We start from the raw sequence: 17302 nt of genomic DNA on the forward strand, positions 1-17302 counted from the left end.
CAGGACGCTGCCGGTATCAAACATGACGCTGCCGGTATCAAACATGACGCTGCCGGTATCAAACATGACGCTGCCAGTATCAAACATGACGCTGCCAGTTTCAAACATGACGCTGCCAATATTGAACATGACGCTGCCAATATTGAACATGACGCTGCCAATATCGAACATGACGCTGCCAGGATCTTCATAATTTAGACATCATTTTCTTCACTTACATTGTAGAAATAACAGCACAAAGAGAGAAGAAGTCCACGTTTACGAAAGAAAATTCAAATTTCAAATTTAATGCATTGAAAATTAAAGGGACTAGACTCAAATTGATACCATTGCAAGAAAAAATGAAATTGTCAAAAACTTACAAAAAATTGATATCGTTGTATAAAACGCAATATTTACACCTCAACTTCCATTTCCTAAATGAACTGCTTTTCGTCAATTGCGTTTATCAATCGATGAACGCAATATTTTCGGATATGTTCGGCTCGCAATTCATCGCATAACAATATACATGAACATTTTTGATCTTGCTATTGTTTGTATTGTTTTAACAGGTGCCGTAAAATATAAATAAACATTTTAGAAAGTGTTAAATTATGATATGTCAAATGTTTCGTTGCCTTAAACGTTTCAATTGTACGTTTAAAAGTGATTTCAAGTGGCTGATCTTTTCCCGCGTTATTGTGACGTCATTTGAAAAAAATGCTTCGGGTTACAGTCGGGTCGTTCTATTTACAGAATGGGTAAGAAAGGGTTACTGAAAGATTTTCTTAAATGAAATAAAGTATTTTTTAACAATTATTGAATGAAATAATGAACTATTGGTGTAAATATAAGTAATTAATTGCGGGGTTGATGTCATTATCGGGGATATGAACGCAATTGGGCTGGTCAAAGTACGCATGGAGTCCTTCGGACTCCACACACTTTGACCAGCCCAATTGCGTTCATACCCCGATACAATCTCATTAAAATCAGATCCCCAATACAAGCTTCACGACGTAACGCTGCCAATATGACACCCCGTACATAACGTAATGAAATGAAGTGAACGTCACGATATGATTTTAATGAGATTGACCCCGATAATGACATCAAGCCCGCAATTCATTCCGTAATTGAATCTTACGTACTGATGTACTTAGTATCACATCGTTTACGTTAGATGTATCTTTGCCGTTGTGTTTTTTGCGTATTTTTCCAGTTCGCACTTGACTGGATTTATCAAGCACGTAATCACAGATAATTTAAAAATTAAAAAGCGTCGGTATATGGAGCTTTCCGATCACGTGATTTTCACGTGCATAATATACAAACTCAGCTGAGACAGCGACAAAATAGTATTTTTTTTTAATGACGTCTAATCGGTTATCAGTAATCATACTTTTGTACTGATAATTCTAGACTTGTTTTGAGGATTTTGGAACCATCTGGTGGCTAGTCCCTTTATAATAAATAGCTAACTAAAAGCTATTAGCTATTTAGGGTTAATTATTTGATATTTACCCATTCAATATCCAGAATAATCTGAGTCTTGCCTAAGGTTTCCTTACATGCATATAAGTAAGATTTCGATATCATTTAGTGATTATACACTTAAACAAATTGAAACATATATATTTACTTGCTAATTGTCAACATTTGAATAAAACTATTAATTTCTATTAATTCATATTTAATATAGATATTCCATATCGAGATGTAAATAATGGCTGCAATGTTAACACGGGTATAAATAACTTGATATGAAACGAGATGCGAAAGACCAAAAAAGTATTGCGGTTGAAAAGTCCTGCTCCCCTTATCAAGAGCGTAAAGTCTCAGCCTTGAAAAAAACACAATTAGACTCAACCACAGAATAAAAATTCCGTTCTCCTCTTGGCCTTGACAATTCTATGAAATGGATTCATAGAGAAACAGAGGCTTATCAGGACACCGATGATTAAATCATGTGAGCTTTACACACACACCCCGTTCACCCTCTTCTTAAAACACAATTTGGCTACAAAACAAAATACAAAATTTCATTCTCCTTGACCTTTACATACCTCAATGACAAGGGTACAAGAGAGAACAGAGGTTTATCAGAAATTGAAGTATTTTAACATGTGCGTTTACACCCACACCCCCGCTCCCCGCTTCTAAAAAATCAATTTGGCTACAAAACAGATTACAAAATTAAATTATTTTGTCCTTTATAAAATACTACCGATTTGTGCACGGGTTTCACGATCTGATATCAGTAAATAAATGAAAGAATTGCCAATATGATTTGATATACTCAGATTTCTGCATGTTGCTATAAATACGTGCACACCTTTGACAATTAATGTTACATCTGCTTCTGTTTCTGCAATGCGACATATATATGCCATGGCTCAGCCGGTAGGGCACATTGTGCTGTAACCTGGTACTTCGAGTTCAGCAATCGGAGCACCTCGGCCATTTTCCATCGAAAACAACCTCGGATGAATATGGACGGTTTACACTGTCGAAATTCTTTTCATTTAACTACGCTGCAAGTAATTGATTGCCAGCGAAGTGTATTATTGCAAACATTCTTAAGATTCCCAAGAGTTAAGTTATTAAGTTTAACTGCTAAATTGAAATTACTACGCGATCTACTTGCAGCGTAGTTAAAGCATACCGATTTCTGACGTTAACCGTCTGTATACATCCGAGGTTGTTTTTGATAAAAATGGCAGAGGATCTCGGAATGAAACATACTTGATATATATACATAGATAAACTTTTATTTCCTCCAATAATGAAGAGCAGAACGTATTTGCAACACATATTGCAATGATAAATACAGCATTTATGCAACATCAAAAACAAATACAGTGTGAATGCCATAGAAATATAGTACATACAACTGCATTTATATTTAACCTACAAGCTCATGCATACATTATAGTGAAACATAATAAAAGCTGCAATAATTAATGCTCAGTAGACATTTAATATACACTATGTCAGCGAATATATTACTTAAGCTATAACACACTCGCCACGTTTCTATTTAAGCCTGTTTCAGTCAAAATGCCACCCTGACATTTTTTTAATTTTTCACCATCGTTCTCAGTCGTTAGTTTAAATATGCGAACCCACTGTTCCCCTACTGGAAATCAAGCACAGTTTCACTTTATTTGCCTCGTTTTTATGACATATAAACATTAAATCCACATTAAGGTTTTCAACATAAACTGTACATTAAAGTACATTTAAATTAAAAACAAAATGTTTTGCATCAATATCCATTGTGCGCCTTTAACAATGTATTGATTTATTTGTCATAACCTTAAAATAATTCAATGAAAACTGTCCTAATCTTAAAACCATAATCCACAGTGATTTTTCCAGTTGTGTTCAGAAGTCCCGAAAAGAAAGGTTCAATTCTAGGATCAGCAGAGAATGTGAGTGTTGTGTCGGCCTTCGTTGACAGTTCCTGTAGCAGGCTCTCTGCTTCTTTCATCTTGTTCTTGCATTTCCTGTACGCTATGTAAGAAGTGTTGTCATCTTCCTGGGTGTGGATGGCTTCTAGGTATGTTTTTAGTTTGTCATTAAGCTTTGTACATTTGTCAATGTCCTCCTGCAGGAAATCATCTGTCTCATGGAGCTGTTCTTGTAAGATGTCATTTGCCTCTTTCTCTATTTTATCAAACGTTTCATTCACTTTCTGCCTAAGTGACTTGATTTCAACGAGTATTTTCTTCCCAGAGTCTTTGAGGGACTGTTTGTTTTGGGTTCGTTTCTTTGTCATTTCTTGAAGTCTGTCGGCGATCTTATCAACGTCAGTAGGCAGTTTCTTGAAGTCTGGTTGCTTCTTCAGTCCATCAGCCAGGTCAGGAATGTGCTTGATATTCTGACACATTCTGAAAAATGTTAAGTCTTAATATAACGACATGATACATTTTTAAGCTGGTCATTTATGTTCCGTGACTGCATCGTAAGGCTTAAAGGTTGACAATAGCCATCACTCAAACACTGTTTAAGAAATTACTCAACTTAATTGACCTAATCCTCCTGACCGTTATTGCAGTACGTTCACACGTGGTCTAATTTCTAAATATAACTTCGGATATTTCCGTCCCGGTTAAGATGTTAAAACACGAGGTAAAATAAAACAAAATGCTAACAAAAGATTGGAAGAAAGGAATCTTGGACAAGTTTAAATATGGGTAGTCTCGGTAGAAAAATAGGTCACTAGGTTAAATTTTAGAAAGAAACATTGTTTATGCAATAAAGGCTGTTTATTTTTTCATCGGACATTTCCAAAACTTGATCCGAATGATGAAGTATCGGTCACGATCGATATGGAGAATCTGGGTTTAACACCTATGTCACTACGCCACTGAGGCTGAATTTTCTTCGGATCTTTCAAAAACTTAAATCAGAGTTATTACATTGAATGAAGTTTAAATATGTGTCTTCTCGGATCAAAAACTAGGCATTCGTGTCAAATCTTTGAAAAACCTTGTTAACGCCATAGAGGCTGAATTTTCTTCGGATCTTTCCAAAGCTTGTCCGGAGTGATTACAATGCTTGAATTTAAAATATGTGTGTGTTTTTTTTGGATCAAAAACGAGGTATCTAGTCAATTCCTAAGAAATCCTTGGAAAGGCATGAGCGGCTGTTGTATTTTTCATCCCATCTTTGTAAACCTTATATGTTGGACATCTTAAGTTCTTTATGAAATTTGGTCAACAATAGAAATGAAGTAACCTGTAACAATAACGGCACATTAGCCAAGTACCAGTGTGAGCGATATAGGGCCTTCGATGCCTTCTTGTTTAATAGCTCCTCTTTTGTATTGTTAATGGATCTAATGAGCAATCATGCTAATGGTGTATTATAACCGTGTGAATGTAATCTCATATGTTTTATTTTCTGCCTAACATGTACATCATTAGTATAGTTCATGTAACTAAAACCAAGTAATAAATCAATGAAAATAGTCTTTTTGAAGTCTGGTTAAGTATAGGTTGTCTGTCCTCAATATAAACAGTAATACTGCAGCCAGCGTTATGGTTGCTGTGCATCGCACTTCTCCTCTATACGATATATCCGAGTAGTTAGTCAATACCTCAAAGGATTTTGGAGTAATGACTAATGGTCCAGACAAAAATAAAGAATAAGAAATGAACATAGGGAAATAACTAAAACATATCGTTGTCAGAGTCATGGTTCCTGTGTACTGCACTATTTCTCAATATGATCTATCTGTATACGATATTCGTTGTTACACCCAACTACTTTGGGAGTAATTCTCCTGACAAAAATTAAGCATGAAAACGAACAAAGGGCAATCACTCAAAAATCACTGCAGCAAGGGACCCAATGCACTTCTCTTCTCTAGTTCAAGGCTAATACTTCAGCTTTTAAATTCGTGCCTCAGACAAATTTAAAGTATAACTAAAATAAAAACTATAGTATAGTTATTATTCATGCCTTTTTGTATATGAAACCATTACCTTTAACACTTTTGCACAGGCCTACCATTTATATATATCCTTCGCTTTTCCGAAGAAATAATGAAACGAAAGGGGATAAGGCGATCGATATTCAAAACTATATATATATATATTTGGACAATGTCATAGAAGCCCTGCATGCTGACCACTTTTTTAGGGGTTAATATATATGCAACCCGGCTTTTGCTCTTAATATAAAGGATGTGTCCCGACATTGAACAAGCATGCACACATCCAAGGAATTGCCCATGGATCGCCGTAATCACCGTAAATTGTATTCATGCATGAGGGTCAGGATCGGTTTAAATTTGTCAAAAAATACTTTAAAGAAACTGAATACTCATACAACCATACTTCTTATGTACCAGTCAATTTTAACCACGACCCCCTCCCAGGTCCGCGTATAGCCGGGGAAATAGGCCGTGTTTTACCCTCCCGGCGACCCCGCAGTGCCGGTAAATGCGGTGATTTGGGCTTCGCGCCAAATTTTGCGGGCAATGGGCATTTGGCGGGAATTTTACCATCAGTTCATTCCAGCTGTGCGGTGATTTTACCCGGGCTTGGCAGGAACGAAAGTCAAAGTCCCCGCTATTTCCCGGACCTGGGTGTGTGGGGGGATCGTGGTTAAAATTTACTAGTGCATTATACTCATTGCCACCAGTAGATTTAAAGGAATAAGTTCAAATAAGGGTGGAAATCATTTATTTGGATAGAACAATATATTAAACTAGGTTATTCCTTTCTTTAGAATAATTAAGACCGGTTGTACTAAATTTACATACCTGTGAGTGAGAAAGACACAAATGTGGCAACAAAGCTCATCATGGTCCACACAGAGCAGTTCAAGCTTCTTGCCACCATGTTTGTCACATGATTCTATGGGATTCAGTCCAACATACCCCACCCACTTGCTCACATCTTGACTCCCAAACACGGAATGTGTCCTAAACAGTTTGTTGTGTAGTTGCTCACAGTTGTTGCAGTAATAGTTCTTGCACTCATCACAGAAGAACTGTGCCTCATTATTTAATCCATCATCTTTACACGGAGTGCATGCAAAGTCATGAATCGAATCCGAAGTTTGACTAACAGAGAAACTGAAGTTTGAAGCCATATTTGGCTTTAAAATTATTCCAGTTTAATTAAATTATGCTCTCTTCGTGAAATGTAACTTAATTATTTTTTCAGTATTTTCTTATTATTGACTGTGTTGAGGATATGTTATAACACTAAGTGAAACAGGATTCATGTTCGGAAAAGGAAGTAAACAATTGTAAGTTTTTTTTTATGTTCACTTGCCTTATGTCTGAGTCATGCGCGGTGATGTGATCTGATAGAGAAAGTTTTATAATAAGGAGAGATTATTATTTTTTCAATACTCGAATAGAACCCGCCGGACCGATTCCATCCTGAAACAAGAGGGACATGGTGACCATATATCGTTCACCTGATTGGACAAAGGGTTCTTAGATATTGATCGGACAACATACTGAACGCCGCCCGCCCGTGTGCTACAGGAGAAACTATACATGTATAGTTCGTGCTGTTTTTTAAACAGGCGTATACAAACATGAAAACTATTTATTATATGCTGTATGTGGTTTAGTTACCAGTGAAATAAAACTGATATTTCACTGTTTTAAAATTTAAACCCGCTCTCGGTTCCAAATCAAACGTCAGCGGGCACAGGACTGGAACACGATTTCAACGACTCTCACAAGAACATTTTAACAATTTCTAGTCCGAAAGAGTGCATTTTGGGTGTATTTTATTACTATCTTTTTGTCTATATATTGAAAAATAAAGTAAGCTTAGACGATTTTAACGGGGGAGGAGACGAAAACGCCTTATGTGAGTAATATTGGTCCATCATGACCCTTGCTACACTCTAAGGGGGGATACAAATTCATGAAAAAAGATGAACAAATCTGATATGTTTCCGTGTTTATTCAATAAAACTGTTTTGTTTGAATTTAAACTCCAAGCACTATAAATATAAACACACTATCACACAAGTGCTTGTCAGTTCTAGATGCCCTGGGTCAAATGCAGTGCTAGATGAAACGTGTCAAATTCCGTCAAGATCGGTCAAGTGCAATTCTAGTTGCCATTTAATTCATTTCAGTAGTACATACAGCCTATGGTTAGCTTCTAAGTTCAAACATGTTAGTTTCACACTATTGAAAATATGTGTTCAACAATATATTACAAAGTAACAAGGTAAAATGTTTATCCCGAAAATTCAAAATCCTGTCCTAAATAAATGAAAACGAAAATATTGTTAACGTTTTTATAAAAAAATTAGCCACACAAATCCAAAACAAAAATCATAACTGCAAATTTTGAATGGTCCTTTCATAATTTATATTTTTTATCCTTCATTAAAAATACATTGATAACAATTTCCTATTTTTTCATTCACAATATAATGCTTGTTCTAAAAATTTCAAAATAAGTGTCAATAACTATCCACTCTATTTAAGTATGTATAAGTTTTCTAGAATACTGTCATGTTAATTGACACCAAGCTTCTTCTTCAGACTTTCTGGCATCTCTGGCGGGGGTGGGCGGGGCAGGCGGAAAGCGACCTTCACGCTGTCATAGATGAACCACTGCAGAGCAGTGAGGGTACCAATCATGATAATCCTGGGGAACAGGCCCTTCCACATTCCTGCAAATATGACATACATATTCATATATACTAAGGCCTAAAAAAATAATTGTTTGGTTAGGGTTACATCCGTTTCAAAAATAGGTAGGGTAGGTAGGCTTTTTTTTTTATTAGGTTTATATAAGACTGTCATTTTCATCATAGCAGAATGGTGTTAAAGTTATCGTCTGAGTAAGCATTTAAGGTTTTAAACTACAAATTGAAAAGCAATTGAAAAAAAATAATATTTTTTTTTAGTTTTTCATTTTTTTTTTCAAACTGACTATAAAAACGGTAGGGTCGGCGCCTATTCCGAAGGTTGGGTCGGGTAACCCGAACCAAATGTTTTGGGGTTTTTTAAGCCTAAAGTGGCACGAGTCTACTTCATCATCGATGAACCATTAACAGCACAATCAAGGTGAGTCTCAGTAAAATACCAGTTCAGGGGACTATTCAATAAGCATCTTAGTGAATATTTTTACTTTAGTGAGAATTTCGTAATTTTTGAAAGACCTGCTTTTCATCAGATTTATTCATATGCATATATTGTTTAGCCCATTTTCTTGCTTATTTTCATATTTTTGGTGTACAAACATCATTCGTTTTCTTAAAAATCAAATTAGAAAAAAGGCAATTTTTCACTAAGTTGAAAATTATTACTAAGATGCTTATTGAAAAACACCACTCCCAAGGGTCTAACAACATACATGGTAGGTTATGTAAATTAAACTTTCGCATGAACAAGCATTATCTCTTACACTAGAGCTTGCATTGTCCTCAATTCAACCACTGTATGTTACTAAGTGAACTCTACCTTATGGCGTTACATAAATGATCGTTTATCAATGTCCAAGTCTGCAGCAACAGCGACCAACAGAGGTAGGCTAACAGCTACAGACTGAGGTATATTACTGTTCCATGCTTATGACTCAAGCACCCTCGACATACAACCAAGAAAGTTGCTGGTTCAAGCTAGTCACATATGAGCCATAGACCGGCTAGCTAGTCACACCTGAGCTGTGGACCGACTGTATGAACCCAAGGGTGGATCTAAGGAACATGGGTAGAAAATGTAGCATTTTTCGAAAGAATCAGTAATAGAATCATTTAGCGGCCAATAGTTCTGCAAAATGCTGTCAATTAAGAAGAGAAAATCCAGGATTATTCGATTAAGATTGAAATATTGCAGGATTTTTCATAATTAGTTGGAGTAGACAGCCATTTGTGTCAACTCCCTTGCACAAAAATTACAGCACATGTATTTAAAAATTTCAATCAATCAATCAACATATCAATAAAGGCATTATACTTTGTCAAAATAAACATTGCAATAAAATTAAGTACCATGCAATGAAGTTAAATACTACAATGGCATGTCTAAGTTTGCAGCGACAGCTACCAACAGAGGAAAGGAACATGGGTAGATATTAAAAGCTTATCTTCTTGAGATTCAGCATTTTAACCAATCAATGCGAAAACTACTTGTAAATAGCCTGCAATTAATTGTAACAATTTCCAGTAATATTTTGTCAAAATTAAAATATTGCCGCAGCAGGATTTTTCATAGCTGATAAAAGAAAGCTGTATCTCACCAACTCCCTTGCACATAAAGTGAGAATTTCAACTTTTCTATCAAAGGCATAAAATTTGGTTAAAATAATAATTGGAATAATTGGAATAACAGAAAATATCATGATATGAAGTACAATACAACAATGGATTGTCCAAGTCAGCAGCAACAGCTACCAACAGAGGAAAGCTAAGAGCTACAGGCTGAGGTATATTACTGTTCCATGCTTATGACTCAAGCACCCTCGACATACAACCAAGAAAGTTGCTGGTTCAAGCTAGTCACATATGAACCATGGACCAGCTAGCTAGTCACACCTGAGCTGTGGACCGACTGTATGAACCCAAGGGTGGATCTAAGGAACATGGGTATAAATTGAAACTGGTCTTGTAGTGAATCAGTACTAGAACCAATCAATGCAAAACTACTTGCAAAAAGCCTTAAATTGTGAAAGTTCCAGGAATATTTTGTCAAAATTGAAATATTGCAGAATTTTTCATAGCTAGCAGGACAAGAAAGCTGTATCTTCACAATTTCTTGTTCACAAAGTGAGAATTTCAATCAACAGGTCTTATGTAGGTATAAAGCTATGTCAAAATAAAATAAAAATTGGAATAAAAGAAAATATCATGCGTGGAAGGAAATACAACAATAGCATGTCCAAATCTGCAGCGACAGCTACCAACAGAGGAAAGCTAACAGCTACAGACTGAGGTATATTACTGTTCCATGCTTATGACTCAAGCACCCTCGACATACAACCAAGAAAGTTGCTGGTTCAAGCTAGTCACATATGAACCATGGACCAGCTAGCTAGTCACACCTGAGCTGTGGACTGACTGTATGAACCCAAGGGTGGATCTAAGGAACATGGGTAGAAATTGAAACTGATCTTGTAGTGAATCAGTGCTAGAACCAATCAATGCAAAAACTACTTGCAAAAAGCCTGCAATGAAGTGTGAAAGTTCCAGGATTATTTTGTCAAAATTGAAATACTGCAGGATTTTTCATAGCTAGGAGTAGAAAGCTGTATCTCACCAACTCTCTTGCACACATAGTGAGAATTTCAATCAACAGTTCTAATGTAGGCATAAAATTTGGTCAAAATAAGAATTGGATTAAAAGAAAATGTGTTGAAGTAAAATACCACAATGGAGTGTCCAAGCCTGCAGCAACAGCTACCAACAGAGGAGAGCTAACAGCTACAGACTAAGGTATATTACTGTTCCATGCTTATGACTCAAGCACCCTCGACATACAACCAAGAAAGTTGCTGGTTCAAGCTAGTCACATCTGAGCCATGGACCAGCTAGCTAGTCACACATGAGCCATGGACCAGCTAGCTAGTCACACATGAGCTGTTGACCAGCTATCTAGTCACACCTGAGCTGTGGACCAGCTGTATGAACCCAAGGGTGGATCTAAGGAACATGGGTATAAATTGAAGCTTATGTTCTAGAGAATCAGCGCTAGACACATTTTAACGCCAAAACTTCTATAAAAAGTCTTTAGAGTAGAAATTCCAGGAATATTTCGCCAAAATTAAAATCTTGAAGGATTCTATTTAACTTGTCCTGAGTAGGAAGCTGTAATTCAACAAATTCTTACACATATATTTCGAAATTTCAATCAATCAGAATCTTTGCTGGAGGTATTATAATTTGTCAACATAAAACAAATGGAATAAAAAATATTATCGAACAAAGAAGTAAAATATAACACTTGGATGTCCAAGTCTGCAGCGACAGCTAGCAACAGAGGACAGCAAATAGCTACAAACTGAGGTATATTACTGTGCCATGCTTATGACTCAAGCACCCTCGACATACAACCAAGAAAGTTGCTGGTTCAAGCTAGTCACATTTGAGCCATGGACCAGCTAGCCAGTCACATCTGAGCCATGGACCAGCTAGCTAGTCACACATGAGCTGTGGACCAGCTATCTAGTCACACCTGAGCTGTGGACCAGCTGTATGAACCCAAGGGTGGATCTAAGGAACATGGGTAGAAGCTTATGTTCTAGAGAATCAGCGCTAGACACATCTTAACGCCAAAACTTCTATAAAAAGTCTTGAGAGTAGAAATTCCAGGAATATTTCGCCAAAATTAAAATCATAAAGGATTCTATTTAACTTGTCCTGAGTAGGAAGCTGTAATTCAACAAATTCTTACACATATATTTCGAAATTTCAATCAATCAGAATCTTTGCTGGAGGTATTATACTTTGTCAACATAAAACAAATGGAATAAAAAATATTATCGAACAAAGAAGTAAAATATAACACTTGGATGTCCAAGTCTGCAGCGACAGCTAGCAACAGAGGACAGCAAATAGCTACAAACTGAGGAATATTACTGTGCCATGCTTATGACTCAAGCACCCTCGACATACAACCAAGAAAGTTGCTGGTTCAAGCTAGTCACATCTGAGCCATGGACCAGCTAGCCAGTCACATCTGAGCCATGGACCAGCTAGCTAGTCACACATGAGCTGTGGACCAGCTATCTAGTCACACCTGAGCTGTGGACCAGCTGTATGAACCCAAGGGTGGATCTAAGGAACATGGGTAGAAGCTTATGTTCTAGAGAATCAGCGCTAGAAACATTTTAATGCCAAAACTTCTATAAAGTCTTTAGAGTAGGAATATTTCGCCAAAATTAAAATCTTGAAGGATTCTATTTAACTTGTCCTGAGTAGGAAGCTGTAATTCAACAAATTCTTACACGTATATTTCGAAATTTCAATCAATCAGTATCTTTGCTGGAGGTATTATACTTTGTCAACATAAAACAAATGGAATAAAAGATATTATCGAACAAAGAAGTAAAATACAACACTTGGATGTCCAAATCTGCAGCGACAGCTAGCAACAGAGGACAGCAAATAGCTACAGATTGAGGTATATTACTGTTCCATGCTTATGACTCAAGCACCCTCGACATACAACCAAGAAAGTTGCTGGTTCAAGCTAGTCACATCTGAGCCATGGACCAGCTAGCCAGTCACACCTGAGCTGTGGACCAGCTAGCTAGTCACACATGAGCTGTGGACCGACTGTGTGAACCCAAGGGTGGATCTAAGGAACATGGGTAGAAATTAAGAATTTGACACTTGTATGAATTCTTCTGAGATTACTTAGACTGTTTTTCTTAAGTAACAACAACAAACACGCTTACAAGCTTTTCACCGACAAACTAAATGACTTACTTGATAAGCTCTGATAAGCCCTCTAATCTTCATTCTAAAACATTTTATTTAGTTGAATCTTCACAGACACATACCCTTTAAGCCTAGAGACTTGGCTGCATCAACGAAGTTGCTACCAGCATCATTGTTCAACTTGGAGACGATCGTGTCAGCCGGGTGAGACACAATGGCACAGAAAACACCGGCTGTAAAAGAAAAAGCTCATGTTGAACTTACGGTAATAAAAATTACAAATAACTGGACTCAAACATTTGCGACAAGAAAAAAAATCAGATAATAGAATTCTGATGCTTAATTCAAATGTGAAAATCATTTCTTGCTTCAGTAAAATGTGAAATGCTTTACATCGCTTTATTTAGATTTATCAATGAAATAAAAATATTTCACTGTTTCAAACATCAGTGCTCATAGGGCTGGGACACAATTTCAAGTCATTTCAGAAATTATGTTATGGTACGTTCACTTACAAATAGGCGCTCTTTCCTGTATAGAGCAATTAATAGAAAATTATTTGTTATGGTTTAAGATTGTAGTATATTTCACCGAGTGATCACCAAAAGCATTATTCATGAATCCATGACAAATTTACTTTGGTGTTCATGAGGTAAAATGTTCCAATTATTCCAATGTATAACTGTTCCGTACCAATGTAACCAGCGGTGAATGTAACCATAAGCTGCTCCGCCTTGTTGCATTCCGACCTGGGTTTGGGCACAACAAACTTGTACAAGGCCTCGACGGTCCTCTCAAAGCAAGCAAACTTCATCATTGTGTAAGGGATCTGTCGGCTCCACAGTGGAACAAGACCCTTGTAGAAACTGTGAAAAGAATCAAAAATCATAAATGCATGGGTGAAAGTTGCAAATTTTCAAAATACTGAAAAATTAAGCTGTATACTTCAATACTTGCTCATTAATCAAGAATTCATTTAACTCTGTAACTCATTCAATAAAAGTTAAAAAATGAAAAACAGAATACAATTAAAGAATAGAGTTTTGTATTTTTATCAAGTTACCAATCGGACAATTTCACACCCTTCAAATCGACTTTTGACAGCCATTGCCACCTCCATTTGTTTTTCGCAGGCTTTTCAAGCTCTTTAGTATTATACCCTGGGGGTACAAACTTCATTGTTCAATTTTGACAGCAGTATTTGATTTATTTCATTGTTTATTTTTTACTCCAATTTGCGGTATGTTGTAAAAGTCGTAAAGGATCCTGACCGAAAATATTCGGCGAAACCCGGCTTTTTCCGCCATCCAAGTTTTTGTTGGCGCGGAAACTGCCGAGATCATTCGGAGAACATTGGAATGACAATGCTTTTTTTACGAAAAGAAACGACTATTTTCGGAAACGTTCGGCTGATATCGCCGACAAAATTTTACCACTTATGGCAACGCTAATTATAGAACGAAATTGGGAAACCAGAAAATTTAACTTTGTTTTATCTTCGATTTTGAGTAGATCGCGATGTTGATGATGGGGTTTGGGGTACCCCCTCCACCCCCCGGATTTACACGATTTAGAAAAATGACCCCTGAGAAGACCGAAAATACCGAATTCTGTATTAATACGAAAACTTTCACCCATGTAAATGTCATCATGAAATAACATCAATATGTACATTTTATTTATATATCATAAACTAGAAGAATGAGTTTTGACATGACATCATAAATGAATAGCTTTGGAAATATGTGGGAGCTATATAGCAATGTTTTATGTACTTACCACTGTAATTTACATAGCTAGGCTTGTTGAAAAAATGGATGCCAAGCACAAGTGTATGAACTGTGGCTTGTTCATCCAATAGTCTAAATTTGATGACCTCGAAAGTAAAGTTTTTAAACAGACTGTAACAATTTTAATTTTCATATCCCATATTTCAAATTTATTTAGTTCGTACATGTCAGTCTTGGGTCTGAATTTCTAAAATCCCATTTTACCCGTTCCATCCTTCCTCTCCCTTGATTTTTGGGAATCCTTCGCGCAGTGTCTTGCTAAAGCCAGGCTTTGTCTGCATTCTAACTTTCACTGACTCCATGGGGCACAGAGCTATGTCAGCAAAGAACTCAGCTGAAGCACTGGCTGCCAGGTAAAGGGATGTGCGCCACAAGAAAGTCTTTTCCTATAGAACAAATATATTAATTGCTGAATAACAATAACAGATTGCTAGTTTACATTATAGTTTAATATATAATAATTAAATATATTTGTAGCTTTTAGGCTAGAGAAGTATGCTAAACCCTGTCCTGTCCTTTTTTCTAGCACCCTTCTGCGGGCATGGAGACAAGTATGGGCACCATTCTTCATTCAAAGAATTTAATGCTAAAGAATGTCAATTTTGTTGTATTATTTAATCAAAACTTAACATATAATTACAAATACATACAAACTTTACAAAAGTGGCAGTTGAAACATAATTACTTCGATTAAACACAACACCTACCAGTATTTTAAAACTGATAATGTTAAAAAAGCCCCTTTCTCACTTAATAGCACCCTGCCATTCTTTTGCAGTACCCTGTCCTGCATTGAAATCTGGCTTTTAAAAAACCTAATATTTGTACTGCCACAGTCACTGAAAAGCATAAAGCCATTCTAGGAATTGAACCCTGGGCTCCGTACTTTTCTGATAGCCAGGTGTTTTACCAACTGAGCCTTCCTACACGTATAACTCACATGAGTCTGACCTGTGCAAGTCAGCACCGTGACAAAAGCATTTTTAATGTTTATGCATTGGTGAATAGTACATTTAATTTTTTCCGATGATATTGTTTCAATTAAATTAACAGTTTAACTTTTGACTATTTTCTTTTTCCTCTGTTTTTTTCCCCAGTTTAACACACTTATGAAAAGATCCTACATACCTCTCCAAGAAGGTTGGAGTACAGATTCTTGAAGACTTCGTAGAAGCCGAACTTGCAAAGTCCTTGCATGGAATAGCCAATTAAAGTTGGGGCCCATCCCAGTCCGAGTCCACGCACACCACCCTCTGCGATTGTCACTTTGAAACCATTGATAATGTTCCCGTATTTTGCTGGGTCTACCTGAATTCTACATTTGACCAGATCAAGTGGTACCACTGCTGTGTGTGTAATTCCGCAGCTGAGGATGCCTCCAAAACCACAGAGAGCAAAATACTTAGCGGATCCAAACTCGCAGCTGTAATCCTCTGCAATCAAGATATTTGTGAGCTTGTTAATTGGTAAAGGCAATCATGAAAATTAAGACTTTTGGATGAACAAGCACACATTGTAATGCTAGTTTTTGACATTCACTTTTTAACAAGTGCTGCTTAATTCAACCCAGAATGGAAGCATTTTACAAGGCTTGTGCTAATTTGACCAATGAAATTGAGTATATAAAGGAAATTGAACATGTAAAATACACATTGAAGTTTAATTTCAATCAAATAGAGTACAGTACAAGTGTTCTTTGATAGTAACATACATTTATTGAATTAAAGCAATGTGTGTATATTACAGATTTATAAGCTTTTTTTACAGACATATGGAATAAAGTGCAAATTTCCACATGCTTTTAAATGTATGAATACCACCAAGGAATATTGTTGAATTATCCTTTTATTATTGACATAGAAATGACCTTGACTTGTCAGCTGTCAAATCAGAACAAATGTCAGTGAATAAACACAAGGGTTGGAAAATTCTGGTTTTCAAACGTGTAGTTGGGTATTAATTATCCCAATACAAACCTTTTGCCCCGCCTGCACATTGTAATCTTCTGGCAAAGAGGTTTGAAATAGGACCGTGTGCGGTCGGTGTCACGGTATTGTCGGTCATTTTTCCGCCCTGAAATGTAGGTATAATAGTTAATTTACCACTTGAATGAGTCAAAACTTGCCGTGGATCATTCAAAAATATACCGGTACAGATAATTGACTTGTTTATAATTATATATCTTACGTTTTCTCTATTTATTTAACTCATTAACTTTCTTACCTTGGTGTTCTGGCGTGCAAAGTGAAAGAGACCGGTAGTCGCTAATTTTGATTGGACGTTGCGAAATGACGTAAAATACATGCAGCAGTAAATTCTTTTTGGAGTTGAAATTATTGTTAGAAAAGTGTAGGTATATGAATTCATTAGTCATAATTATTATTATAGCAATTTTATTAATTTATTATTTTTAAATCAAGTTAATTTCTTTATTTTTATTTGATGCACAAACACATTTCAGGTCAACAGGTAGGAAATTAAAATCCTACGCAGTGATCTACCTTTACAATGATGAATACACTAAGAGTCTGAGTAAATTAGCATGAAGTAGTGTATATTCTTTCTTATACATGTGTTTAAATCGATATTTTTATAAACGTCTCTCATACATTCAATTTGCAGGGCTTTATCGTACAATTATTAATGGCACGAATTAA

At 36.3% G+C, this 17302-nt stretch overlaps 2 protein-coding genes and 7 non-coding genes across 9 annotated transcripts; all 9 read right to left on the reverse strand.

The window, feature by feature from the left end:
* Positions 1 to 1488: 1488 nt before the first annotated feature.
* On the reverse strand, positions 1489 to 6759 carry LOC128217062 (zinc-binding protein A33-like). The gene is made up of 2 exons (XM_052923909.1): positions 6257 to 6759; positions 1489 to 3875 (listed from the first exon to the last, which is right to left on the reverse strand). Exons 1-2 carry the CDS (start codon positions 6586 to 6588, stop codon positions 3302 to 3304), a joined length of 906 nt encoding a protein of 301 aa, XP_052779869.1. The 5' UTR covers positions 6589 to 6759; the 3' UTR covers positions 1489 to 3301.
* Positions 6760 to 7406: 647 nt separating this feature from the next.
* Positions 7407 to 16976, reverse strand: LOC128217060 (phosphate carrier protein, mitochondrial-like). The gene is made up of 7 exons (XM_052923907.1): positions 16869 to 16976; positions 16622 to 16718; positions 15774 to 16078; positions 14850 to 15031; positions 13549 to 13721; positions 12978 to 13088; positions 7407 to 8145 (listed from the first exon to the last, which is right to left on the reverse strand). The coding sequence occupies exons 1-7, from the start codon at positions 16947 to 16949 to the stop codon at positions 7988 to 7990; spliced, it is 1107 nt and encodes a 368-aa protein (XP_052779867.1). The 5' UTR covers positions 16950 to 16976; the 3' UTR covers positions 7407 to 7987.
* Positions 8969 to 9188, reverse strand: LOC128218628 (small nucleolar RNA SNORA53). Its single transcript, XR_008258415.1, has one exon. It is a non-coding gene; the product is annotated as a small nucleolar RNA SNORA53 (small nucleolar RNA).
* LOC128218627 (small nucleolar RNA SNORA53) lies at positions 9844 to 10063 on the reverse strand. The gene has a single exon (XR_008258414.1). It is a non-coding gene; the product is annotated as a small nucleolar RNA SNORA53 (small nucleolar RNA).
* On the reverse strand, positions 10350 to 10569 carry LOC128218631 (small nucleolar RNA SNORA53). The gene has a single exon (XR_008258418.1). It is a non-coding gene; the product is annotated as a small nucleolar RNA SNORA53 (small nucleolar RNA).
* LOC128218630 (small nucleolar RNA SNORA53) lies at positions 10850 to 11129 on the reverse strand. Its single transcript, XR_008258417.1, has one exon. It is a non-coding gene; the product is annotated as a small nucleolar RNA SNORA53 (small nucleolar RNA).
* On the reverse strand, positions 11420 to 11699 carry LOC128218634 (small nucleolar RNA SNORA53). Its single transcript, XR_008258420.1, has one exon. It is a non-coding gene; the product is annotated as a small nucleolar RNA SNORA53 (small nucleolar RNA).
* On the reverse strand, positions 11984 to 12263 carry LOC128218635 (small nucleolar RNA SNORA53). Its single transcript, XR_008258421.1, has one exon. It is a non-coding gene; the product is annotated as a small nucleolar RNA SNORA53 (small nucleolar RNA).
* LOC128218632 (small nucleolar RNA SNORA53) lies at positions 12537 to 12786 on the reverse strand. Its single transcript, XR_008258419.1, has one exon. It is a non-coding gene; the product is annotated as a small nucleolar RNA SNORA53 (small nucleolar RNA).
* Positions 16977 to 17302: the final 326 nt, after the last annotated feature.

The sequence above is a fragment of the Mya arenaria genome, chromosome 14, assembly GCF_026914265.1.
Source record: "Mya arenaria isolate MELC-2E11 chromosome 14, ASM2691426v1".
In the NCBI taxonomy this organism is placed as follows: domain Eukaryota; kingdom Metazoa; phylum Mollusca; class Bivalvia; order Myida; family Myidae; genus Mya; species Mya arenaria.

Excerpts from the sequence above, each read along its gene's own strand:
- LOC128217062 (XM_052923909.1), bottom strand. The coding sequence starts at position 6,588 with ATGGCTTCAAACTTCAGTTTCTCTGTTAGTCAAACTTCGGATTCGATT. Across the intron at positions 3,876-6,256 it reads TGTGTCTTTCTCACTCACAG|AATGTGTCAGAATATCAAGC; the intron begins GTATGTAAATTT and ends AACATTTTTCAG.
- LOC128217060 (XM_052923907.1), bottom strand. The coding sequence starts at position 16,949 with ATGTATTTTACGTCATTTCGCAACGTCCAATCAAAATTAGCGACTACC. Across the intron at positions 13,722-14,849 it reads GGAGAGGAAGGATGGAACGG|TTTCTACAAGGGTCTTGTTC; the intron begins GTAAAATGGGAT and ends TTCTTTTCACAG. Across the intron at positions 8,146-12,977 it reads CAAGTCTCTAGGCTTAAAGG|GAATGTGGAAGGGCCTGTTC; the intron begins GTATGTGTCTGT and ends TCATATTTGCAG.